We start from the raw sequence: 26,428 nt of genomic DNA, 5'->3' as shown, positions 1-26,428 counted from the left end.
GGACTACCTACCATTTGAGGTTTTTGTTATTAAAACCAAAAAAACAACCACAACCTTCAAGCAAGCTGAGAATCTTAACATTTAATGGCGTTTTCAAAAGCACCATGTGACTGTCATTCCATAAACAGCCACCTATGACAAAGACAATATGCAATACAACTTTCATATAAGGTGACTTTATTAGGGCTGAGCCCCAGTGTACATATATACAAGTTGGACACATGAGTCACAGAACTGCACTACTTACTGTCACTCAGGTTGCAGTCAGCAGGCACTTGGGATGAGCACAGAGACTCTTGCTGCACAAGGAGAAACACTGCAGTGTTATTTTAGGACTCATCCTGAGCCCGAATTTAAGCCTGTAGAACTCATATCATCAGTCAACGGGGACAACAATGAGGAATGATTACAGAATGTTTTCATAAATTAGCTAACATCCTTCTGCTACCTTTGGATGCAGGAAATCACGATTCCCTCGTTAATCTCTCTCTTGAATCAAGCCGCAAACACCGTTGCTGAGAGATGCCAAACAACCTGAGGGAGGCACGTTATTAAGAACAGGAGATGGAAATGACAGAAACGAAATCACAAGTAAATAAAGGGTTGAAATAGAGCAAGATCTGGAAACTTTGAAGAGGATAAGGAAGGCTGAAATTAGGAACACTGCATGTGTATGCATTTATGGTTTACACTTAGAACAGCTAGGAAGGAAGCTAAATGTTCTCTTAAATAAGACCAAAAGATTATTTCTACTGCACAGGTGAAACGTTATGAGCTGCTCATGCAGATGTTGGGACTGTGCAGTGAAACAGATTGCTCTGACTGAAAGTGGCAGAGTCCCTGAATTCTAGGAAATTCTGCAGTCTTTGATGTGAGGCTGATGTAAGACTTTTGGCAATCCACTTCCATTTTAAATGCAAATTGCATTTGTCAAGAGCTAGAAAAGTGACTTTTGATGATGCACATTAGTGACAGAAAATAACATTTTGTGGTTAGTATTTCAAAATTCCCCTCGCTCTCCAGTGAAAGCTTTTCCTCTCTTGGTCTGGCCATTTACATGAGAATGGAGCCTGGGTCCAGCAGAACAATCCTTCCCACTCTTCTGTCCCAGTGCTTCAAGAGCTCTTCACTCCAAATTCCATTCTGGATCAAGTCTGAGACGTGTCACTTGGCTTAAATGGAAACAAACACCAAACAAGAGGTCAGATGCTTCAAATATTACAGAATAACAGTTAGAAAGTTCTATCACAAAGTTTAAAACCTTATTTAATAGAATACTGAAACAATTGGGTTTATTACAGAAATAAAACAATGTGCAGAACATGTTATAATTGAAGGTGTTCAAGTCTTTGGTTTTTCTTGCCCGAACTTGACAGGTTTTACTCATTATCAGATTAATTAAATCCCTCCGTATCACTACCCTTTTACTATTCATCACATAAAACACAAAACAAAACCTTATCATCCCCAATTCCAGAGGAATTTCAGGAAATCCTGTGAAGTTTTATGTCAATTTGAAACCTAGCAGAAACTGCTCCACTCACACACAGCAGCCTGGAGTTGGCACTGCTGCTGCCATCGTTATCACTTACACTGCGACCAGCAGAGCACGGGCCATGACAGGCTTTTTTAGCACTGGCAGAAGTTACTACAGCAGCTGCACAGCTAATTACACCAGTCACTATGCCCCATGAATCACATTCCTCTTCAAGTCCCCTGCCCAAGAACTGTCCTCACTTTCATCTTCACTACTTAAACTGTCAGACTCAAAAGCTCTCACATCCACTGGAGCAAGTTTTGCACAGCACTCTCTTTCTACCGTGGGTGCTTCTTATTTTAACTATAAGAAAGAAATACGCTATGTTAGTCTGGAATATTTCTGCTAAATTAAAACTTAATCATTCTGTAAAGCATAAAAACTGCAAGTACGTTTCCTTTTTCTTCCCAATGAATAGAGTCAAACTTGTCAAACACTCCTGAAGTTTTCATAGAGCCCCAGCAGAACAGCAAAGCTCCTTTAGCTCCAATTGCACCCACAGCCTCAGTGTGCAGGCCCCATCAATACCAGCATCGTGGTCTTCATGCTTCAGGCTACCCAGACAGCTGTTGTAAAAATACAGAACAAAAACTGCTCCTCCTTCAGTTCACATGCACTTCCTTTACCCTTCCAAATAATTCTGAAAGTCTATTTAACATTTTTAGTTTACATAATCGACCCGATTCCTGAGATTTTACAAGAGTTTTGAAGTCGGTCACACACAGCACAGCTTTTAAAAGGAAGGACAACAGCCAAACAATAACTGAATACTTATTAACAAAGTAGGTAGAAAGTGGAACTGCTGTTCTCCACAATTAACAGTTGAACCCTGCACAGGGATCTCTCTCAAAGCAAAGCTAAGCATCAAAGCCATGAACAAACCACTCATCTGTAACAATATCAGCCCACCTTGGTAACAAAACGTTCAATGCTTCAGAAAATAAATAAAGAATAGCTTGGTCACCTGTCAAATGCCAAAGGATACACTTAAATCCTCTTAAACACTGTCACAAGGAAAAGGACGATGTGCGGTACATCTGCTGCTAAATACACCTCCAAAACTCAGCTAAGTCCTCTCTTACAAGCACAGCAATAACAACCAGTTTGTGCAAGAAGAAAAAAACCCACATATTTGGCAACCAGAAACTGGGGACAAACGGCTGCACAAAGTGGTTTTAAAAACTAGTGTCAGAGTTACGGAAGGTGGCAGGCTGATGGGTAAATGCTGACCAGGCTATCGCTGCCAACAGCAAAAATGTGACTCCTGGTTTCTTTCCTCGTTTTGCTAATCATTATGAATTTCCAGGTATGCCAGATACCGTGCAAATAAAAGCAGACAATGCTCTATGCTGAATGCCTGGGGAACAAAACAAGTCATGAGACATGCCAGTACTCATCTCTTCTCAGCTGGGCACCTTGAAACAACTGCTTAGCATTAAATACAACTTTAAATTACCTATTAATAGTTTTTCTATCTTACTTGAAACAATGTTAAAAAACAGAAAGTTTTGACACAAACATGCAGCACTTGCAAATGTAAATGCAGAAATCATTCATGTGCCAAAGGGGTTGAACAATCACAGAAGTCAGCACTGAGAGATACTTTGTTTTAATGTCATTCTCCTTTGAGTTAGGCAAGCCAGAATAAAAATAAGGGAAATAATAGGAGGCAAAAACCCTTCTGGGTTTAGGCTTCACTCTGCTTGCACCTCACTAAGGACTACTAAGAGATGTAAATAACTGAACAAGTAACAAGGCACAAAATCAACACCCAAGCCTCTTACAATGACAGTTAGCTTTGATGCTTCTTCAACAAACACCTTGAGGTTTTCATTTACTTTTCCTACCTACAGCACCCCCATGCTAAGGGTCTCAAGATATAAATCTGTTGTCAGAACACGTAGCTTGTTTTCCAATGCTCATCTTTGGCCTTTTCCCCCCAGAATTCCTCGATACCAGTGATCAATATTGTTCTCACTTCCTGCTCACGACCAGCCTTCCAGATACACTGGAGGGGTGGAGAAGTGAGAGCAGGAAGAGGGACAATTCACAAACAGAATTTTCTCTTTCCAGTTTCTGTATTTACACACACAGAAACGACTGAGGAAGATGTTACACAAAACATGAAGGACTGCATTGTATAGATGCGGCGGGGACAAGCCAGAGACCAGGAGATCTACAAAGGAGTATTATAAGACAGAAAACAATTGGCAGCTCATTTCAGCAAATGCTCAACTACCCACTAAGTTTACAGACATGGGAAATGCTCCTGCACGCTCTTAAAGTATTGCTGCTTTTCATATAAAACTTATGGTAAAGTAAAGCTGTAGCAATTCACATTAAAAAAAAAGGTGGGAAGAGATTTACATAGCAAAATAAAAATTGGGCACGAAATCACCTAACTGCCGTTACACTAAATAGCTTTGCAATGTTAGATCGGAAAATACCTAAAAGAGAATCATAAAGAAGCTTGTAAAAACATAACTCAATAAAGCTTCAGCATCTTCCACAGTGAGTGCCTTTAGCAATTCCAGTTTGGGCCAAAGATCCTGACACATGATGAGCTTCTACGTGCAAACCTGTACTCAGAATTTGTTGGTCACATAATTAACAACAGATGACTTTCAGTACTGAAGGAACTGGATAAATATGTGAACCACATCCAAAACCAAACATTAACTGCAGTGATTACTTACAACATCAACTTCTTTGTACTCGAACATTAAAAAACAGGACGTACAGATAAAAACAGAGTATCTTCATCTTCCAACAGGAGACTGACCACAGGTCCTCACGACCACTTCTCATCACAGTGAGCTGAGCTCAGACCATCACTGCTGCTCCATTCTGTTAAGGACTCTGACAAGACAGGACTCCGTAGGTTTGTCAGTGCACAGCATTTCCAGTCAGTGACACCTACAACAGGTAGAGGAACCGTTTCCATCATTGAAATGCACAATAAAAATCCCCCAATTAAGACTTAGCATTCCTGCACCAAGAGCTAACAGATTTTTCCTCTACTGCAAAAGCAGCAAACCTGAATCTTTATATCAGTATCTAAGCTAATTTTTCTTATGTTCTAAATGTTAACAGTCAAACCATTGAGCAAGTACTGTTTAAGCTGTACCCTACAGTTACTCAAAATGCACATACTATTGTGAGAGGACACTTCAATATCTGACCCCCAGAATATTTCCATTCATTTTTAGTTCTCCCAACGACTTTCAAGTCCTCTAAAATCATTACAACATGCAGCATATCACACAGCATATGCTCACATGGGGCAGAAGCAATATTTAAACTCCTTTGGTTTTGAACTTTGAATTAATTCATCCCCATCCTGGAGAAAAGCAGTTCATAATTTTAAAGAACACATTCTTAAGAAAGCAAGAAAACCCTCTAGATTTCCAGAAACTTATTTTTTTCCCCATGGTGATGGCTGATACCTACTGTTACAATCAGAAAGGTCAGCATGGAGGACCAGCAATACAGGAGTGAAACAGCAAAGGGATCAGAGCAGACAGAATGGATTCACACAGAGAAAGGAAAGTGCTCACCAAGATCTAGGCTCGCAGGAAAGACTCCACAAGAGAGGAATCTCCTACCAGAGATCCTTCTCCTGTGGCAGTCAGTCCTTAAATGAGGTCTAACAGAGGTGCAGCCAGGCTCCACCCCTTCTTGTCTCACAGCTGAACTGCCTTTGCTTGTGCTCCCAGGGCTGACCAGTCCTTTCCCCAGGGGATCAATCAATGGGACAGGCTGGGACTTACTGGTTACCATACACGTACAGATGCTCTACTTTTCCAAAGATCTTCACCTGTGCCGTTGAACCACATTCCAGACTGAGACATCCTTGGTGAAACTTCAGCCTAGTTCAACCTAGGGGCCACCTTCGTTCACACCTGTAAAGGAGAATTTAAAACAGAGGTAAAATAAAATTCACCTTGAGCCAGAAGTTAGAAAACTTTGCCAAGTTTACATCCTAAAACACTGCTTTAGCACAATGAAACCAGTGTTATCGAATAGTAAATAAAACAACTCATCCAATGGCTCTAACAGCTACACTACAGAGAGACTCATATTGTAAAACCATAGAAAAGGCTGAGTTGAAAAGGCCACAATGCTCATCCCATTCCAACCCCCTGATGTGTGCAGGGTCAGCAACCCCCAGACCAGGCTGCCCAGAGCCACATCCAGCCTGGCCTTGAATGCCTGCAGGGATGGGGCATCCACAGCTCTTTGCTCAGCCTGTGCCAGCCTGACCTCAGCGCCCTCTGAGAGCGTTTCTTCCCAACAACTAACTTAAGCCTCCCCTCTTTAAGTGTAAAGCCATTTCCCCTTATCCTATCGCTATCACACTGTTTAAATAGTTACATCCCCTCCTGCTTATAAGCTCCCTTCAAGTACTTGAGGGCTGCAATAAAATCACCCCACAGCCTTCATCACCAAAACCTGCTGCAAATAAAAAGAGCTGTAGAATTAAGGTTATTAGTTTATTTACCTTACACTGGATCCAGTTCCATCTCTCTGCCAGCTCTCACTCCCACTGAGCTGCCCATTGCACCTCGTCCAGATGATGTGGGTAAGATACACACCCTATAAATGAGAATATCACAGTAGAGGGTGAGAATTGCCGCCTATTAACAAACATAAACGTCTCAAGCTGCTCTCCCAGCCTCCACGCTGCACAGGGAAGCTCACTAAGGGTGCTCACCTCTGCATGCTGCACCGCAACAACAGGCCAGACCTGGTGCAAACATCGAGCCCTGCCAGGACGTTTTTAGCACCTCGTTTCAGCAGCTCGCCTGGCCAAAGATACAAGAGAACACACAGCTCTTATTGGCAAGGCAAGGCCGCACGGAGCCGGGCTTCAGGTGACACCCATTCACCACAACCAGAGCAACCGCCGGGCCTTCCCATCACCGCCACCTCTCCCGGACCCCCCTCACATCCCACCCCACACGGATCCCCCATGCTGCTCCAATGCTGCCCCATTCCCCCCCAACATGGCGCCCCTCCCCCTCCGGCCCCGCCCCTCCCCTCGCTCTTCCCGCCCATTCCCCCCCCCCTCCGTCGGCCCGCTCTTCCATTCCCCTCAGCCTCCCCTCAGCCGCCCCGTTCCGCACCTTTCCCTCCCTCCTGGCTGCTCGCCCCTTCCCCGGGCGGCTCCGGCTGGAAGCTCCGCTCCCCGCCCCTCGGCGCCTCCCCCAGGATCCGGCAGAGCGGCGGGGGGGAGAGCGGTGAGAGGGGGAGCACGGCGCGCCCCAGCCCCACCGCGGAGCCGCGCCGCTCCTTCCCCATCAGCCACCAGCACGGAATGATCCTCCGCTCCCAGCCGGGCTGTCCCCCTGGCCGGCTGTGCCGCTTCCCTATTGGCTCTCACAGCGCCTCGCTCTTTCCTATTGGTTACAGCCTCGCGGAGAGGCGAGGCGATTGGCTGGTTGAGCCGTCAGTCAATCCGGAGCCCCCACCTCCGCAGTTATCAGGTTAGTGTTCGCCGCGGCGCTGGGGCTCGGGATTCCGAGCGGCGCTGGTTGAGCCCTCAAAGTCCCTCATTACTGAGGGGGGGTCTGCGGCGGTGTCACCACACGGAGCGGAGCCGGGGACAGCGAGAAGAGCCTCCAGCACAGAGCCGAGACCATGGACATGAAGAAAAGGATCCACTTAGAGCTGCGGAACAGGACGCCCTCAGATGTAAGCAAAAAAAAAAAAAAAAAAAAAAAAAAAAAAAAAAAAAAGGCAGCTCATCTTTTTTTTTTTTTAAATTATTATTTTATTTATTTATTTATTTTAAAGGGGGAGGTGGGGTGTGTGTGTGGGGGGTCGACGCCTTTAAAGCTGTATACCCGAGCAGAGGGCCGCGGGCCGGGCGCTGCCTCCTCCTGCGTGGGGCTGTGGGGGGGGATGGAGGGGGGTCGGTTCTCACCTCACGCCTCGTACCCGGGGGGCGACCCCAGAGCGGGGCCGGAGCGGGGAGCGGCCGAGTTGTGGCGCCGGGGGGGTCCGGAGCGCGGCGGGTGTGTGCGCGGCGGGCGGGAGCGGAGGCTGGGGAGCCATATTTGTAACTTTGTGGTGCTCATGAACGCGCCCTTTCTCTCTCCTCCTCTCTCCCTCCCGATGCTGAGGGAGGGGGGGGGGAAAGGGGAAAAGGGTCGGTGGGAGCGTGGCCATGGGGGAGCGGGGGATTGAGAAAGGGAGCGAGGAGAAAAACAACGAGAGCGAGGAAGGGAATGCGCTCCGCACCTCTCCATCCCCGCACGCACAGAAGGGCCGGCTGCGTGTGTGTGTCTGTGTGTGTGTGTGCGTGTTTTCCTCTTTTTTTCGGCTTATTTTTAACCCTTATCCCCGCAGCTCGGGGCAGCGCTTCAGCCTCTTCCCCGAGCGAAGCGGCCGAGAAACTTTGTCAGGACGAAAATAGTCGGAGCCCGGGGGGTGCCCCGAGGCGGGCGGGCCCCCACCCCGAGCCCCGCTCCCAGGGTGGTGGTGGCGGCGGGTTTCGAACCCGCGGCCCCGAGCGAAGCCGCCCCCGGGGGCTGAGGGCGGCGGTGGGGTCCGCGCTGAGAGCGGAGGGGGGAGAGCGCGGCTGAATGGAACGTACCTCTAGGGGAGGAGGGCGGAGGCGGATGGATGGATGGATGGATGGATGGATGGATGGATGGATGGATGGATGGATGGAAGCTGCTCTTTAAACTTTAAAAAGTCCTGTGCCGGGAGGAGGAGGAGGGCACTCGGCGCTGCCGTCCCGCGGGGCTCATTGTCCCCCTGTGCGGGGGCACAAAGCGGGCTCGGAGCCGAACCGCTCCCCGCGCCGCTCCCGGGGCCGTCTCCAGGCGCGGGCAGCGCAAGTAGGACGCGGCGCCATGTTTTTTTCCCCTCCCGAGCTCTGAGGGAGGAGGAGGAGGAGAAGGAGGAGGAGGCGGTTTGTCCCTCCCCGCCGCTCCGCGCTCCCCTCCGCGCCGGGCGGGGGTTCCCCTCCTCGAGGGGCCGCTTCGGAGCCCTTAACGCTGCTCGGTGGCGGTGGGTGTGTGTGTGTATGGGGGGTCTGGGCTCGCCATAGCGGATCGCGGCCATCCCCTCCCCTCAGGGGGCGCGGCGGGGGCGGCCGGGGCTCGGAGGGGGCTCCTCCATGACGGACCGCCGCCGTCTGCCATTTTGTCGCCGCTGTCGCCGGGCGGGAGGAGGTTCCTGGCGGCGAGACGCGGCGGCGGGACGAGCGGAGGGTAAAGCGCGGCCTGCTCCTCTCCCACCCCCCTTCCCCTCCGCCGTTCCCCTTTGGATCGGCTCTTTGCCCCCTGGTCCCTGTGGGGCAGCGTTGGGGAGGGCGGGGGATGGGCTCTGAGCAGGGCCCGGCTTTGTTGTTGTTACTGTTATTAGCGTTATCCTGGAAGTATTTTTTATCTTTGTTTTGTGGGGTTTTTTCGCGTTTATTTGATGTAGTTTTTGTCTCTCGTGCTGCTGGACAGTGAGATAAAGCATTTCATGTGGACTCAGCCTCCATCCCAAGTGTGCTGGGTGCAGGCTGGGCTCTCCCCGTCATTCATATCTGCTTCAGCTTCTGCTCTGACTTAGAGGGAGTTCCCAGAGCCCCCATTGAGCGGTGGGTCACTGCTCTGGGAGTCCCGATCTGTTGCTGTTTCACTGCTCTGAGAAGCCCCACTTTGGTGCTGCTTCCTTCCATAGACAACCCCATCTCACTGCTGTATTGCTGCCCCTCGGCAGTTCAGAAACCCACCCTGCTGTAAAATAATGCTTGTTTGACCCGCCGTGTCTGTTTTATTTTAACCTCTTAACCTTTAATTCTGTCACTGTGTTCCACTTCCCAAGGTAACAAATGGGCTCGTAATCCGTTCTGTAGGTAAACAGTTGCGCCTGCATACAAAGGGGAGCTGCCCTTTGGGAGTGCTGCTCTGTTTACAGTCATTCCTGCACAACCATTGATGACAGATGCTTCCACCTGCTCTCGTGTTGTGGGGAGCTGAGGGTGCAGTTTGAACTCTGTTGCTTTAAAGTAGCTGTTAGAAGCAAATGCAGCTCAATCCAGCCAGTGCTCCAGCGTTTGAAGCTGAGTTTTAGTGTAAATATAATGCCAGGTATCATTGATTCGTGGATGTGGGGCATGAATAAGATGGTTCTGGGCACTGTGTTAATCTCTGCCCTCATAGGCAGCCGGTGTTTCTTGTATTTTCAAAGCTTTAAATGTAATGCAGATAAATCTTGCTGAAAACAAGGGCACAAATGGGAGTGTATTCGCTTCTTGGGGCTGCTATTGTATATGTGCTTAAGTCTGCAGTGCCTCTCACGTTCGATCTGTTCTCAGAGCTTGCAGAATCAAAACTTTCTGTAAATCAAGCTTTGATAAGGGAATGTTGATAAGGTGTTTAAGCTCAGAAAGCCCCTATTACCATCTTATGCTATGGGCTAATACAGCTGTGTCAGATACTATGTAATACTGTACAGCTACTCAGTTACATAACCCTGCAAGGTTACATGTTAGCCAATAAAAATGTAATATAAATGTCTCAAAGAGGATTGTATTGTAGCTATTTCCTTCTCAGGCTCCGCTGCTGTTTTATATGAGGTCGATGCTGGTGAGCAGCCTGGGGTTGCAGTGCCTGAAATTCGGTGGGTTTTGTGTGTGTTGGTGAGGAATCTATTTGTGGTGCCTGGAATTGGTTTTTCCTTGTTGTATGGCCCGAGTTGAGCTCTGCCATCTGCCTTGTAGGTATTGCCGCTTATTGTAACCCATTATGTTCAATGTTCTCTTACGGCAGTGCACGTGCTGTGGCCTTTGATGCTTTGCTGATCTTATCGCTATCATCTTCTATTATACTGCATTAAAGTGCCTACTAGAAATTGGTGTCTAGATGAGGAGCTATGAGATATGGGTTAGTGGCTTTTGCTGGCAACAGTAATGGGAGGACAGTTGGACTGGATGATCTTGTAGGTCCTTTCCAACCTTGTGATCCTATGACTCTGTGGTGAGATCCAACTGTTTTATATGGGTTTTCTCCAGGCCCGTAGTGATGTAACTACTGACCACAGGGGGCTGGGTGTGTTTGTGGGTGTTGCTGCTCATTTCTATTGTCTGTAACCCAGCTCATGTGCAATGATGTCAGTGTGAAGGGGGACTTCTCAGCCATGGGGCACAGAGGCAGCGTATGGAAGTTATGCACCAAACTCATCTCTGATGGCTTAGTGCCTCCATACCGGTTCACTTAGTCTGAGGATTTAGTGCTGCTTTTGAGAGGAGCTTTATCAGCTCAGATTTATGACAGTGATAAAGCTCTGCCTGCAACATTGGGTATCTCTTATGGTTTTTCTGACTTTCTCTTTCACTTTAAAACTTGTTTGGATTGTGATTTCCCTCTAGTTTACTGTAGGTTTTAACATTGAAGGGTGTAAGCATCTATGTGGAGTGTTCTCTCGTATGAAGAATCTAAATAACAGAGCTCTTTTCTCTAGTTATTTGGTGTGATGCTCACAATAACAGTAGAGACTTTAAAGTGATACATGTTGCTTCAAAGACCTGCATCTGAAAAAGTTTGGGTACAACCACCTGATGGTCTATAAACCCGATGGGAAGTGTTTGCCTTCGCATCACTGTGTGTGATTTGTGTTCTCTATGGGGGCACTTGTTTGTCCATTGACTTGGTCTGTTGAACACTTCCCCTCTAAAGCCATAAAAACGCTAAGGAAAAGCTTATCTTCTCTAAGTGTGATTTGCTAATGCGTTCTGTAGCAGCTGACATCTTTAGTGACTGCTTTCTGTATCAACTAAGCAGCTCTTGAAATTAGTATTAATTTAAATAGAGCACTTTTTGATGTATATCAGTCATTTGTTGCTGAGGGCAGTTTGATGCAGCTGAACAAAGTGAAGAGGTTCAGCTCAATACTTAGAACTTCCTAACTGCGGAGTTTTCAGGTTGTGATGTGATCTACCTTTTGGTTCTGCTTTATTTCATTGTAGCTGGCAGTAACTGAAGAGCACCTTGGATGTGCTGTCAGGCATGTGGCTCTCGTACAAGGAAGCTGGAACATGGAGCTGATATGCCCCCCATGAAGTCACCTGCCCCAGCCAGGAGCAGAAAGTGACATCAATGTGAAAGCATTTATTACAAAAACTGAGTAATTTAATCACTTACAGGTTTGAAACAGTCACCGTCTACATAAATATTTGGAGTCTAAATTAGAGTTTTGCTGCTAATGATAGAAATGAAAACTAGCTCTGTGCTTTTGAATGAAGCAGCTTTCTGTGTCCCCAATGTGTGTTCTCAGTTTATTAATTCATGTGGTGCTTATGCATACGGCTACATTGACCTTATAAGTGTGTGAAAGTATCTTTATGTGACCCGTGGGGTTTCATGCTGGGGTGCTGTTCCTTGAGGAAGGCAGCAGTAGATTATTATCTTTATTCTGGAGGCTTTTTGATTCTGAAGTTTCTTCCTAATTAGATACAGAGGTGTAGTGAGAATCATTAAGACTCTTAACTCTCCTATTGCTTACGTATTTCCTCTGCTCCATTAGGTTTCTCTCAGGTGCTGTGTGAAGGGGCTTCAAGTTGGCTGGAGCCAAATGTGTTGCTCTCGGGTCCTGTAACTGGTATGTGAAATGTTAGAGGGTAGAAAAAGTAAAGATCTCTGAGCTATGCAAGCAAACTTAGGCTGCCTCAGAAGAGAGAATAGCTTCAATAACAGATACATAAAAAGAGAAAATTAGAGTGTTTTCTTATCTCTCTTCTGCTCCTTCCCTTTTCCTGGCTTAGCAGTAATGCAGAGTCCTGGTGTGTTCTGTTTCTGGAAAAGAGATGCAGAAGATGAATTCAAATATGCAAGTTTGGGGTTGCATCATTAGGAGGAAGCCTAGGTGAATTTCAAAGCCCAGTAGTAGTTTCACATGACCTTGTTGCAAGACTTTGGAGCTCCAGCTCGGCTGAACACATACAAAATGGGCAGAATTAGCAGAAGTGGAACAGGTTAAATTGGAGCAGCCTGCATGGGGCACTGTTGTGCTCACCATCTGCAAACTGTGTTGTTTCAGAAAGGCCAGTTGGAGGGTGCTGGTGGAAGGGACAGCTACGATTGGGAGGGTGCAGAGATCCCAACAAAACAAGCTCCAGCCTCAGCTGCTCTGGAGCTCCAACATGAACCAAGTGTTTGGCAAGGGTGAGCTCTGCTGTTTGGCTGGGTACCTGCTGGCCATAATGATACCCAATGTTCACAGTGACAAGGGCCACACATTAATTCCATCCCATCTCTTCCCAGCTGTCACTCGCTGCTCTTCCTGCTGTGTGTTCTGCTGCATCTCAGGGCAGTGCTTTGTGTTCTGTGGCCTTTTTTTGAGCAGTGTTTCTCCTTGCTCCAGGCTTTGCAGATTTCTGCCCAACGCAGTGATGACCAGAGCCCGTGCAAGGTCAATGGACTAACTAACTTTCATTGTGGAAGACAATTCAAGCAAGTAAAATCTATTCATTTGTTGCATCTCAGCTTCTCATAGTGAAACTTTGAGGAGATGCATCAAAATCCAATGTCAGAAGTTGTTCTGGTAGGGGAAAAAAACAACTTTGCTACTGTCACCTGCAACCAATGCTTGTAAGCTCTATTCAGCAGGGAACAGAGCAAGGCAGAGTTAACACCCTCATCTTCTCCTGTTTCTGGGGGTTGAAATGCCACACACTGAGATATCCCTGTCCTAGGGGCACAGCAGCAAACACTTCAAAAGCATCTGATCCATTGTGCTGAAAATGAGATGTTACAGTCTTAGTAGCTCTGCTTGTGAAGCCACAGAATGGTACTTGTACTTGTAAATTTGCCTTTTATCTTTTAAAAACTGTATTCACAGCTGTGTCCTTCTGTCGCATTGTTAAGCCTTCAATCACAGACCTGGATTCAGGAGCTTAGTCCCACTTCTGGGTCTCCCTGCCCAGGGGCTGTAGGGAAAGTCTCTACTTCAGAAAGCCTTTTTTTACATGCTCTTATGGCAATGCAGATTAAGGGTTAAGGTGATACCTTGTGCTGCATAGTAGCTGTCTGTAACTATATTGCATTGATTGTGCATTTAGAATATGGGAGTGAGCGAGCTGGGGATCCTCTTGCTAGGGCTGCCATGAAATTCAGTCACTGTTTATGCGTGACTGCCTGTACTTGGCCTAGGAATAGGTTGAAGTCTTGCAGTGTACACGGCTATGTTAAGAATACCATACAGCTGGGCATACAGCTTAATGTGGTAACCATACTAGGAAAGAGATAAGACTCCCTGCTTATCAAGTAGGCAGTAATGCAGAGTGTGATGTCATGAAAGTCCTGAAGAGATACAGAGGATGCTGTAATCTGCAGCCAGCAGCGCAGCGTGTGTTAACAGCAGCATGATGTCATCTTCTGAAAGCCTCTGAGCCCGTCGCAAATAGACACTGGAGACAGGAGAAGAGGTCCAAGGCACGCTGTCTCAGGATTAGTTGAAGAAGCTGCAGTCTGCTTATGTGCATGCATATGAAAACCAAGGACTGGCACCAGCAAACCACAGCGCAATGCACAGATGAGCAGGAAGCACCTGGACAGAGCTAGGAGGTGCAGGGCTGAACCTGAGCTGAACAAGGAGAAGGCAGAGCAGCTGGCTGCCCAAGGAGCTCTGGGCAGATGAAGCTGTAGAGCATCCCTATTGAAGCAGGTGAAGGTGCCTTACCATGGGTGCTGTTGAAGACATGGTTGTTTGCTTCAGGACCTAACCTAGCTACATGCATGTTAGATTTTCTGCTAGACACTCATCTGTGGGTGCCTTCTTAGCTGTTTAGGTAAGTAACACAGTGTCATCTGCAGTTGTTGGTTGCCTATGGCATGTTGCTCTCCTGCTGTTTCTTGCTACATAGCAGTACTCTGGGGAGAGAGGAAATGACAAGCAAAGGTCTGTTTTGTGTTAGCACTTCCCAATTGGTCCTCACCCCAATTAGTGAGTTGAGTAGCTTGCATATTGTGATGCCTACAATAATGGGGTTGACCACATGCAACTTCTGCAAGTTGGGTCTTCCTGTCTTTGTGGCTAAACACAAGCTAGCTTAGGGCACACATTACACTTATTACCTTCTGTCTCTCCAAACAGGTTCATGTTATTGCCCTTAGTTCCAACCGTTCATCTCCATCCATGCTATTATGCAGGCTGCAGTGTGACACAGCCAGGTTGGTTCAGACCAGTTGAAGCCTACTCATCTGGCTTAGTTTATAGCAAGGCTCAGGGAGGGTGCTTACATCATCAAAGGCTGATTCTGTGTTTTGGTGACACAGTATGAGGAAAGAGACAGGTAAAATTAGCCTTGCTGTGCACTGTCAGGGTGTTCCTAGGAAGTTGGGGAGATGTTTGGAGACTGGGAGTGGGACTTTTCATTTCAGATTTTGAAGACTTCTGAAAACAAATGGATGTGTTAAGCTTTCTCTCGTGGAAGCGAGCTGTTCTGTGTGCAATGTACCTTTCCTAAGGTCACCTTTTGCTTCTCTCCTGCATACTGGGTGCTGCAAGGAGAAGAGTGTTGCAGTTCTGAATCAAACCCAAAGTTTTCTGAATGACAGGAAACAGCAGTCCTGCAATGGAAGGGGCAGACTGAAAATAGAAACCAGTTGGTCACCATACTAGAATGGTCACCAGTTTTATGCCACTGTACTGAGGAGTTTTACATACATGACTATTTACAGCCCCCCATCCATTCTGCGCTGGAGGAAGCTTTGCCCTGTTCCCCATTTGCCATTTCTCCATCCTGCCCTTAGGTGGGATGAAGGGATGTTCCTCCTTTACAAGGCGAGGACAAATGGTGCTTTCCCCTTTTGGGGCTCAGGTACTGCTTCACTTCACTTCATGCTTTGGTGTGCGTAGCTTAGAGCTGTGGCTGACACTGAGTGCAGTGCCGTGCTGGCTGCAGGCTGCAATCATTACCCCTCATGCACTCCCTCCTGCTTTCCTTCGTCTTTCTCCTTGTGCTCTCACCAACTTCCTCTTTGGCCTTTTGCAAAGAGGATAACACCAAAAAGACCCTGCATGGGCAGCAGCCTCAAAGAGGGAGGGAGAATTGTTGTTCTTGTGCATGGGTGAGCGCTGACCCGCAAAGATAGCGGGGCAGGCAAAGGGCTCTGCAGGCTGCTGAGCAAGGCCACAGGCAGATAGGCACGGGGTGCAGCTGCTGGGCTGGGGTGGAGCCTTTCACTTCACTTTTTTCTTTTGGTTCTTTTGGTTATTTTACACTTTTTGGCGGGAGCTCTGTGTGCCTATGAAACAGATGGCTGAGACAACAGAGCGTGTATGCACCTGAAACGGTCTCACTGCAGGACCCTGATAGTTACGTACTGTTACAGTAAGAAGATACGCATATGTGCCTTTCAAACTGCTTTCCTGCTGTCTGTATCTTAAAGAAAGTGGTTGTTTTTTTCTTTCTGATTGTTGCTATGTTTTGGTGCAAGGGGGATCTGGAGCATTTGATTCCTTTATTTAGTTTCTTCTAGCCAGCCTAAAATCCTTCTGGAAGAGCTTTATGTGGTCATTCCCTGCCATCATTCTTCTAGGAAAATTGTGGAGTCTTGGAAAACGTATTTCCTGTCTAACTCTGATCCTCCTACTCAATGAATCACTTGTATTCGTGTTGCTTTGGGCTGACTTCCCTGTTGACTTCAGTGCCTGGGATTGAATTAGAAATCTAGGGATGTTATTTGGAGCTATAAAACTACATAGGATTCTTCTCTGTGCAGCCGGACTACAGTAATTAATATATATATATATATGTGTGTGTTAACTGTCCTCAGTGTGACTTGAATAGCTGCTTCATGTTTCCATGTACACCCTGTTGGTAAACTTCTCTTTAAACCATCTTCCTAGCAAGCAGCAGCACCCCATCCTTTTACAAAGCTCTAAATAAGCCCCAGAGCTGGAGGTCTCTCTGGCTGCCTGGTGCAGGAGGGCATGAAAATGTCTGAATGTTCTCCCAGTGGGTGGGACCTTCCTGTGGTGTCACAGTCACAGAGAGCCCAGAAAAGCCCATTTTATGTTTGCTGCTGATGGCCTTGAGTCCTGTAAGGCTGCCCTGGCACCAGGGTGAAAACCAGCAGCCTTGTTCAGGGTGGGGCACAATCAGCTTCTCTTTTACACGAATGCTGCTGTTCAGTGTCTGTTGGAGATAGCACCTGCAAAAAGAGTGAGGGTCAGTTCTTCAGACAAAAGCAAAGAAAACAACCCTTTAGCAGGCAGTCCTGTGCTGCTCAGCACTGTGGGACATTATGTCCACCCCTCCCATTGAGCTGCTCGCTGCATCAGGGTGGGGGAGATAAGAGACAAAGAGGCTGCAGGAGCAGCAGTGCTCACCAAACCTCCCCTTCCAGCATCACCTGCAGCACACCTTGTAATTCCCCGGGATTCAGGTGCCACCATGGAGCAGATCTTTCCCCAAAGCAGCCAGAGGGAGAATGGATGATGGTGAGCTCTGACTGCCTGGGTTCAGATTGCCAGAGCCCACCTTTAGGTTTTCAGAACAGGCACCGAGCTCTCCATGCTTCTTCAATAACCCGATGGAATAACTGTCACTTTCCCCTGAGCTGTGTTGTCCTTTGCTTGTGAGTGAACTCTTTATCCCCCCATACAGCGCTGCTTATGTGCATTTTGCATTGCTCTTTTTCCAGGTTAAAGAACTTGTTCTTGACAACTGTAGGTCATACGAAGGCAAAATCGAAGGCCTTACAGATGAGTTCGAAGAGCTGGAGTTCTTGAGTACAATCAACGTAGGCTTAACCTCAGTTGCAAACTTACCAAAGTTAAACAAACTTAAGAAGGTAAATATATCCTTTCTCTTCCTCTTTGCAATATGCTGAGTGTAAAATGGTTGTTTGCATAAAAATGTGATTTATGACTGACCAAGCTGCTTTGTGATGCATGTTTGAGCCAGAAACTCAAGGTGTTTTTGTGCCTTTTAGCTCGAACTGAGTGACAACAGAGTCTCAGGAGGACTGGAAGTGTTGGCAGAAAAGTGTCCAAACCTCACGCATCTAAATCTAAGTGGCAACAAAATAAAAGATCTTGGTACAATAGAACCTCTGGTAAGTCGGTGGATAGAGCAAAATAAAAACTAATTTTGTGAAGAGGAGGGGCAAAGCAGTGGCTTGGCAGAGACAGCGCTCAGGGTTTTGACATTCTGAATCCGCTTTCCATTGAATGTCTTCAGCCCGGTGCTTATCTCTGCAGCCCGGTGACCCTTGCTATCGGGCTGGCAGCTGCAGTGCTCCACCGGTGCCATCCGAGCAGCCGGAGCTGGGCGTCCCCGCGGGGAGCGTGAGCCGCTGCCCCCCCCTAGCGGCCAGCGCTCCGCCCGGAGCCTGTCCCGGCTGTGGGCAGTGTGGGTCAGCCCCACGACTGGGATGGTTTCACATACAGGGTGATATTTTCACCTAAGGGAGTGAGCAAGAGTCAGTTCTTCGGGCTGAATTTCCAGCTCTTTCCTGCTGGTTTCCATCATTGTCTCTTGCTCACTGCTGATATATATACTTCTTATTTCAGTGCTGAGTTCATGTTTATTAGGTTGCTATTCCAAAAACCATTAAACTATCAATTCTAATAGTGCTTTTTAAGCCAAAAATTAGGAAGTAGTACCGTGTGCCCTTTATTGTTCAGAAATGAGGGCTTTCAAACTCATGCCCACTTCCCAAATACTTGCTCCTAAATGTCTTGAAGAGCATTTTTCAAATGAGTCCTTGGCTCTCCTTCCCTCCAGCAAAAGCAGAAAGCAAAACAGTAAACTCATAGCAAACAGATGAGAGAAAGGATTATGACTATTCCCAGTTTCAGACTTGTTTTCTTGATGTCACTGTTGCTGTACATGCTAAACTCTGGAAGAGAGATATTTCATAAGACTTGATACAAATCCTTAACTGCTTTGCTTGCACTTTTATTGTTGGTACTCTGGAGTGCTGCTGGCAATACAGACCTTATCCAAAACAAAACAAAACAAAAAACCCTTTTGGATTTTTAAATCCTTTTTTCATTCTTCCAAAATCAAAGCTACAATCATCCCAATTTAAAAAAGTCTCTTCCAGCAAAGTTCTTGTGTCTAAAGAACAGTTTGTTTCCTTTTCCATTGTAAATAGTGATCCTTCTGGGATAACTCCCTGGTCTGATAGTTATTCTTAACTTGGTCCCTTACAACACGTGTGATTTTTGTACCTCTTTCCAAATCTCAGTCTTCCACTTGCAAGGTACTTAACTTAAGAGAGAGTTTCTTTCTACTCACAGACACTGCAGCAGCACTGCCCAGACATTGCAGGTTTCTGTTCTGCCCCAATTCAGTAGGCAGTGGCTGAAATGACTCCTTTTGTCACAAGAAGTTCTTGAACACATTAACCAGCTCTTGTTAAACTGTCTGTCCTGTAGAGGTTTATTGAAACACTGAACTTCAGAGGCTTTTCTTTCCTTGCAGAAAAAGTTAGAAAACCTGAAGAGTTTAGATCTTTTCAATTGCGAGGTAACCAACTTGAATGATTATAGAGAAAACGTGTTCAAGCTCCTCCCACAACTCACATACCTCGATGGCTACGATCGGGATGACAAAGAAGCACCAGACTCTGATGCAGAGGGCTACGTGGAGGGCTTAGACGACGAGGAGGAAGATGAAGATGGTATGTGAATTGTGCTACTTAGTGTATGTAAGTTAAAAGAGCAATATGCTGCCTAGTACATATTGCTTCCAGCTCTGACTTGTTGGCAAGAGAAGGGTGTTCTCAGCAGCTTCTTCCTGACTGATGTAAAGGAAAAGTACCTCAGTGTCCTCTGAAGGAGCAAGGGGAAAGGAGGTGGTCAGGGCCTGAAAGAACAACTTTCTCAGTCTTATCTCTAGTGAAAGATCGGGATGACAAAGAAGCACCGGACTCTGATGCAGAGGGCTACGTGGAGGGCTTAGACGACGAGGAGGAAGATGAAGACGGTATGTGAATTGTGCTGCTTGGCATACGTAATTGGAGGATTGATATGCTGTGTAGTATGTTTTGCTTCCAGCTCTGGCTCATTGGCAAGAGAAGGGTGTTCTCAGCACCTCCTAGCTGACTGATGCACTTCAGTCCTAGCAAGGGGAATGGAGATGGGCAGGGCCTGGAAGAGTTTATTTCCCTCAAGCTTATTTCAGCTGAAAGATGGGGATTAAAAGGCTGTACACTAAAGGGGCCAGAAGGAAGAAGACAAACAGTAAAGACACCAGGACAGTTAAGGGAACAGTAAACATCAGGGGATGAGTATGTAAGGGAGAAACATAAGAAAAGATGGGATGCACACCCAGCAGTTTTCCTGGAACCATACAATCAGGGAAGTATGTGTGGTTGCATTGACTCTGGCAGAGAAGGGCAGGGCAGGAAACCAGAGTGGGCCTGGAAATGAGTAGCTGAGTCAAGGGATCAAGTAGAGAAGTTAAGGCATTGCTGGGAGGTTATAGCTTGTCTTTGAGGACAAACTGAACTGATTGGGATCGGGGGAAAGAGAGGAGAATGTATTTATTGAAGCTTGCCTGGGGCAAGCTCTGTGAAAGGCACTAATGAAGCAGCAAGGAACCTTTTTAATGATAGGAAAATGACCTGTGGGTTCCACTATGCCTCCCTGGCAGACTGCACTCGGAGGCATCAGTGTGCCGGTTGGATGAGTATCAGACTGACTTTGGGGAATTTGCTAGACTCTTCAAACCCAGCTGCACAGCAAAAGCAGAATAGCTGGACTTGCACTTTTCCCTTGAGTGCTGAATGTGAGCCCTGGTGAAAGGGGTGAGAGCTGCAGCAATGCCAGGCAGGCTGGTGCATTCATCCAGCAGCACAAAGGTTCAGCAAGGACAGGTTCTCTTCATCAGTGCACAAGTCTGAGCCTGTGTTGAAATGCATGAAGAAGCTCCCAAAGCGCCATTCCTGCAGCATGAGAAACAGTCGTGTCTTGTTGCTTGGGCTGGTTGCATTTAAGTACTTTCCTCTCAAAAACAAATTGCAATTTCATTTGGTGGATTGTGACCCTTTTTGTATCGCTGTTATAGCGTGAAGGCAAATTACTTCCCCTAGGGAGAGGTCCCACTGCATGGTTGGCTTGTAAAAAGTTCTATCTCATTCCTGTTGGAAAAAGATGGACGCTTGCAGTTGAAAAGCTGCAAAGTGTTCCACAGGCTTTAAAGCACTCTTCAGTAGTGGGAACTGGAGCAGCTGAAGCAGCCCTGAGGCTGTCAAAGGTCCTGCAGCCCTGGAGCAGCTCCATCCATGGAGATGGCTGCCATACTACCCTGTTGCTTGGTGAAAGAGGAACAGAACTGTGCCTTTCCTTGTCAGCAGCAGGAGAGCTGCTTTTGATTCTATATGGCATTTAAGCAATGCTTTGTTTGCTCCTTGTGTCAATTAGAGGTCCTGTATTTCATGGCAGTGTTGAAAAAATTAAATGTCCAAGTAATTCATCTTGTTTCTCTGTATAGAAGAGGAGTACGATGATGATGCTCAGGTAGTAGAAGATGAAGAGGATGAGGAGGAAGAAGAGGAAGGAGAAGAGGAGGACGTAAGCGGAGAGGAAGAGGTAAGAATTTATGTGGTTAATAATGGGTATGAAGTGAATGTTCGTAACTGGGAATAGCTGGGCAAGAAATGGACAGAAGGTTGCAGGCTTTTTCTGTACAGCAATCACATGCTTTCTGTTTTCACCTGAGAAGTATCGCGGTGACGGTGTCTTTGAGGACTGCCTGTCTGTGAGCCAGCTGCCATCTAGTGACCGCTGACACGAAATCATTCTGGTTTTGCTGATGTCAAAAGTACTATCAGAAATGTCTGCAGACCTAGCAGATGGGGCCTCTGAAGGGCTGGGTTTACAGACAGGAATGGGGCATGAGTTACTGACCCTATGGTCTTAGTCTGAGGTTCTTCTCTGTATGTGTGCCTTGTGATTCTTGAATTCTTAGCACAGTCCTGCTGCTGTCTGTAGGGTGTGACAAGATGGTCACATTCTGCTGAGACTTCACTGTTAACAGAACCACTGGGAACGGGGCTGAAATTTGTCTGTGGGAGGTCAGCTACTCAGAACCTGCAGGGGTCTGTCCATTTGTAACTCTCCTCACCTACTGAACATGTGCCTTCTCCTACTGAGCAGTCATAAGTAGCAGTCATCAAGTTTGGCTAAACTCAGGGCATCGTAACAAAGTTTGCAGCTACTTATCATCTGAAGTATGAAACCACTTACTTGCTGAAGAGTTGAAGCTAGAAGTGGTGCTATGGTTTTCTGCAATGAAACTTGGGCCAGAGTCCAGTTATGCTGCAGCAAAAAACTTCCAACAACTGCACTTATATAAGTGTGTGGGAGGTGTCTGCCTTTTCTTTGGTTTTTAAGATGCTTCAAGGACTTTCTGTCTGGATACTGCCAGATTGTGAGAGGTTCTGAGCTGAAACCAACTTTCTTACCTATTTTTGATGATGTTTTTTCTTTCTCTAAATCCAGGAGGACGAGGAAGGCTATAATGATGGTGACGTAGATGATGATGAAGATGAAGAAGAACCCGGTACGGCAGTAATCCACTTTTTCCTTGAGTTTAAAATATGTATATATGTAAACTTTCTAAAAAGCAGGCTTGTGTTTTCATTCCTGCTCCTTTGGCCAATTGCCCACAGAGCAGAACTTACTGAAGTTGTCCAGCATCTCAGCCACTTGTGGAAGCTCTCATTTCACTCAAGCTGTGTTTTGTTTTGTAGATGAAGAACGGGGACAGAAGAGGAAACGAGAACCCGAAGACGAAGGGGATGAAGATGACTAAACTGAATAACCTATTTTGAAATTTTCCTATTGTGATTTGACTGTTTTTACCCTGTATTTCCCTCCCCACACCCCCAACCTTTTTTCTTTTTTTTTTTTTTTTTTTTTTTTTTTTTTTTTTTTTTTTTTTCTCCTGATTGTAATGTTGCTGTGGGAATGAGAGGGAGAAGCAGACTGGGTGGGCAAGGGAATAAAATACTATTTTTACTGCCACTCCTCCTCCTATTCATTTAATATATATATATTTTTCTTTTTGTCCCTCTCTTAGTCCCTGTAACTGCAATAGTAAGTATAAACCAAGTGGTAATTTGTTTCTTATTATTGGAGTGGATAGTTTGACATCCCTAAAGGAAAAAAAAAATAATAATGAAGTTTTAAGATCAGTGGATGATACCCCAAATACACATGCTTTGTTCTGAGACAACTGAATATCCTTGGTTGTTGGAGTTTTCCACCTCTGCCGGAAACAAAATACATTGTAAGCATTTCTGGGGGGTGCTCCAAATCTAGGCAAAGCATCCCTCCGCAGCAACAGGTGTGAGAATGGCATATTGATAAAGTGATTTCTTTGTTGCCTGTCCGTGAATGACTGCCATTTTCAGCCATTGCTTTCCCTGCTTTTGTAGGTACCTTTTCTTTTGCTGTTTGTAAATAGTGACCAAATGTTTCTGGGGGGGGTTTTTTGGGGGTGTTCCTTTGGATCTGGTTTGTGGGGTGGATTTGCAGTCCCCTCCCTCCCCCTGTGTGTTGTGTTCTTTTTTTTTTTCCCTTTCTGTTTTTCGGTTGGGTTTTGTTGGTTTGTTTTTTCTTATTTTGGTTTGTTTTTGGCTAGGGTACAGCCAATCCACTGAAAATGGCAGGCATTTAAATATATATATATAAATATATATAAAAAGTGTTCCTAATTCCTGAGTTACTAGTGAAATGACTTTGACAATTGTAATAAAAAACGTTTCAACCCTTTTAAATAAGGCGTGTACTATTTTGGTCTGTAATATATAACACCTGGTCAATTTGAAGTGATGAGAAACTACTTCCACTTGTGCTATATACTTGGCCAATTTTTACAAACCCGAATACAGGAGGCAGTACAGCATGTAGGGTAGAACGTTTCTTTTCATACACTCAAGCACGAGATACTAATACGAAATTGTATTTTCTTACCTAGTGGAAGTCAGTAAAATGACTGAAAATACCTAGTGAATGTACAGTTTTACTTTCATATCCCTCTTTAAAATAGCTTTAGAAGTGACTTGTATTTCCTAGTCAATATTTCATCTGTATAAATACATTTGCAACAGGTTGTTTTTTTTTTTGGTTGTATTTTTTTCTCCCCTCTTCCTCCCCCACCCCCTCCCCCAGAAGAGCCAAACTTTGAGTTTTATGTCTGTTTGTCATTGATGAATTTCAATAAATCTTTTTATACAATTTTTTCTTTTTTTCTTTTTCTGTGGCTTATTTAAGTAAAACGTGCCACTGGGAATGAATCGCATGCCTTTTTCAACAGGCGTTCAGTAGGTTATTCTGGTAAATGCCCTGATATTTTTAGTAGCTTGATGATGTGTTTTGCTGTACAGAACTGTTAGCCACGGTTGGGTGAAACCAAGGGAGAGGTTCTGACTTGACTGTAAATAATAGCGTGCCATTTTTCTTTCAGAACGAGCAGGTTTTTTCAGTGTGAGCGACGTGATTAGTACAGCCCGGCGTGTTCGTTTCTGCTGTCTGTTAATCCTACCCCTGTTTATCCCGGCCCAGAAGAAAGAACTCTTGGTTTCCTTCATCCAAGTGAGGCTCTGTGTGAGCCCCAGGTTAGTGTATCTGGGGCCTGAGGGACATCACTCGTTCTTATCCAGAGCCATCCTGCTGTTCCTCACAGCCGGTTCTCAGCTAAGCCTCTGCATTTTTCCTCTTTGAATGAGTTGTTAGAGAGGTGAATGGCAGAGCAGGCAGAGCAGGCTGTGTATCTTGAGCTCTTTGACATGCCTTTATGTGCCGTGCCAAGAGGAGAGTGAGGAGCTGCGGAAGATCTGCTCTTCCTTCATTGGATCTCTTTGCAAAAATCTTTTCTCTGTAATAGGCAGGTGGCTGCTGGTGGTGGTGGTGTTGGGTTGGGGCTTTGTTTGTGGGCTTTCTTTGGCTGTTTGTTTTTGAGAAGCAGGCAAACTGTTGCTCCCACCCCAGCCGGCATCTGCTGCTGCAAAGCCAAAGCCATAGCCTGGCCAGGCAGGGTCATAGTCCTGCAAAGCAAACAGCAGCAACCAGTAGCAAAGACAAACTGAAGAGCTCAGACGATCCAACCCAAACAGAGCCTCTGTGTCCTTGAACCAGCTTAAAATTCAAAGGTTTCAGGTGAGCTTTGTACCGGCAAGCTTGGTCACTAAGTGGTTTATCCAAAGGTGGAAGTTTTCACTCAAGCAATTCAGAGGATTCAGCAGCAGCTGGATCTGACCCTTCCTCCAGAATGAGCCAGAGACTTGGAAATGAGCACACTGCATCCCTGTGCCCCTTTGCATGCAGGAGATGTGGCAACACAGCTTCACGTGCTAGTGCTGAAGTGACATTTGTTTTAACCTTTGTCACCCATGGGCTCCAGCGAGCCACCAACACTGCCTTGCAAAGCAGCTCTTCCTCTCATCTGGGAAACAGTGCAGACACCCCGAAGCTCTCCCCTCTCATAAGCAGTGAATGAGCTAGGTGTCATTTAAGTGATGCTTCTCTTTGTACTGCTGATTGTCTCAGAGCTTACTTTGGAATTAATGAGGCTTCCCAAAGAGAAGTGCAGCAGTGAGCCGCTGTTTGCCGCCTGCCTGCTGAAGCGGAGCCCCGTGCATGGTTTAGCACTGCTGAGACACTGACTGCAGGTAGGAAGCAGGATTTTGGTTTTTTTGTGCTGGGAGGAGGATGCTGTGAAGCTTTGCTGCCGTCGCTGAGAACAAAACTGAGCTTTGCTTAATGTGGCTGATTTCCTAATTATTTCTCTAAGTGTGGCACTGGTGTGCTGCGTGCCAAGGGCTTGTTTCCCAAGTGACTAAAGACACCAACTTGCAGCCTCCTTGTGGGGAAAAAAACCTGCCCAGAGGCTGCCATTTGGTACCAGATCAGCAGGAAAGCCCAAGAAGAAAGCAGAAATAAATAACAGATGAGTTCAGCTCATCCAAATGCCTGTTTTCCTCAGCTTGGCCGTTCCCATTTTCTCCCCTGGGTGTTTGGGCCGGAGAATGGCACCGTGCTCCTTCTCTGCTATCAGTTGTTTGTTGACACTGCTGCTTTCGCTCCTTCCCAGAGCCAACAAAAACCTGGTGGAGAATTTCTGGCAAGGCTTTAATAATCTTCTGTTTGGAGTTTCTGTTTTTCTGTTATGATTGGATGCTGGACCAGTGCAAAACGCACACAGAGGATGGAAGCATTGGCAGAGGGAGGACCAGCCAAGCTCTTTGAACCCGAACATCCCTCCTGTGAGAAAACCACCACCTTCACTTCTAACACGTTCCTAGAGCACCTTTGCTATAATAGTAATTGTGCTGTGATGCAGCCTGAGCTGTGCTCAGCAGCTCAGTGCTGCCGGGCAATATTGCAGGGGATGGAATGTTCCCATGCTGAGCCCTGGCCGTGTTTGAAAGCCTCCTCACAGGGGATCTTGCTTTGGGTCAAAAAGCAGCAGTGCATCGTTTTAAAAATGTGAGTTTTGTTGGTTTATTTATTTTATTTTATTTTTTTCTTTTTAGCTATGGGAAATCTGAGCTCCCAAGGGCAGCCCTGAGCGTGTGGCTGCAGCTACGGAGCCTCGGGGTGGTGGGGAAGGGAGGGTCTGCAGCACCCTCAGCTCATTGATGGGAAACTCCACTGAGCTAACTGACAAAAACACAGGGGCTCTTCTTTCCTTAATTTGCTTGGTTTTTGCTTTGGAAAAGCAGTTTTTATATTGTCTATAAGTATAACAGGGTTTCACCACTGGAGATCCTTTCCAGCAGGCGCTCGCTCTGAAGACGCTGGAACCAATAATGCAAAGGATGGGAAGTACCATGTAGCCAAGCCAAGCGTTTGCCTCCGACAGAGCACAACCTCCAGGAAGCAGAAAGTAGGTCAGGGTGATAAGGCTGAATACGGGTGGGGAAAGCAGAG

General features: G+C 46.3%; 1 protein-coding gene and 1 long non-coding RNA gene across 5 annotated transcripts; one reads left to right on the top strand and one right to left on the bottom strand.

Annotated features, from left to right (window-relative positions):
• Positions 1–55: 55 nt before the first annotated feature.
• LOC116653931 lies at positions 56–6,867 on the bottom strand. The gene is made up of 6 exons (XR_004308592.1): positions 6,664–6,867; positions 6,252–6,342; positions 6,039–6,133; positions 5,355–5,439; positions 4,234–4,453; positions 56–1,172 (listed from the first exon to the last, which is right to left on the bottom strand). It is a non-coding gene; the product is annotated as an uncharacterized LOC116653931 (long non-coding RNA).
• A 123-nt stretch (positions 6,868–6,990) lies between these two features.
• On the top strand, positions 6,991–23,274 carry ANP32A (acidic nuclear phosphoprotein 32 family member A). Of its 4 annotated transcripts, none has more exons than XM_015873358.2 (8): positions 6,991–7,231; positions 17,185–17,334; positions 17,476–17,598; positions 18,972–19,127; positions 19,433–19,475; positions 20,985–21,082; positions 21,995–22,055; positions 22,246–23,274. In XM_015873358.2, exons 1-8 carry the CDS (start codon positions 7,178–7,180, stop codon positions 22,305–22,307), a joined length of 747 nt encoding a protein of 248 aa, XP_015728844.1. In that variant the 5' UTR covers positions 6,991–7,177; the 3' UTR covers positions 22,308–23,274. The 4 variants fall into 4 exon arrangements, with proteins under 4 accessions (XP_015728844.1, XP_015728843.1, XP_015728842.1 ...); XM_015873357.2 differs by having other exon boundaries at positions 18,972–19,170; positions 19,389–19,475; XM_015873356.2 differs by having other exon boundaries at positions 18,972–19,170; positions 19,377–19,475.
• The last annotated feature ends 3,154 nt before the right edge of the window (positions 23,275–26,428 follow it).

The sequence above is a fragment of the Coturnix japonica genome, chromosome 10 (assembly GCF_001577835.2).
Source record: "Coturnix japonica isolate 7356 chromosome 10, Coturnix japonica 2.1, whole genome shotgun sequence".
Taxonomy (NCBI): Eukaryota; Metazoa; Chordata; class Aves; order Galliformes; family Phasianidae; genus Coturnix; species Coturnix japonica.
Note: the sequence above shows the minus strand (reverse complement) of the source record. Positions and strands in the feature narration are given on the sequence as shown.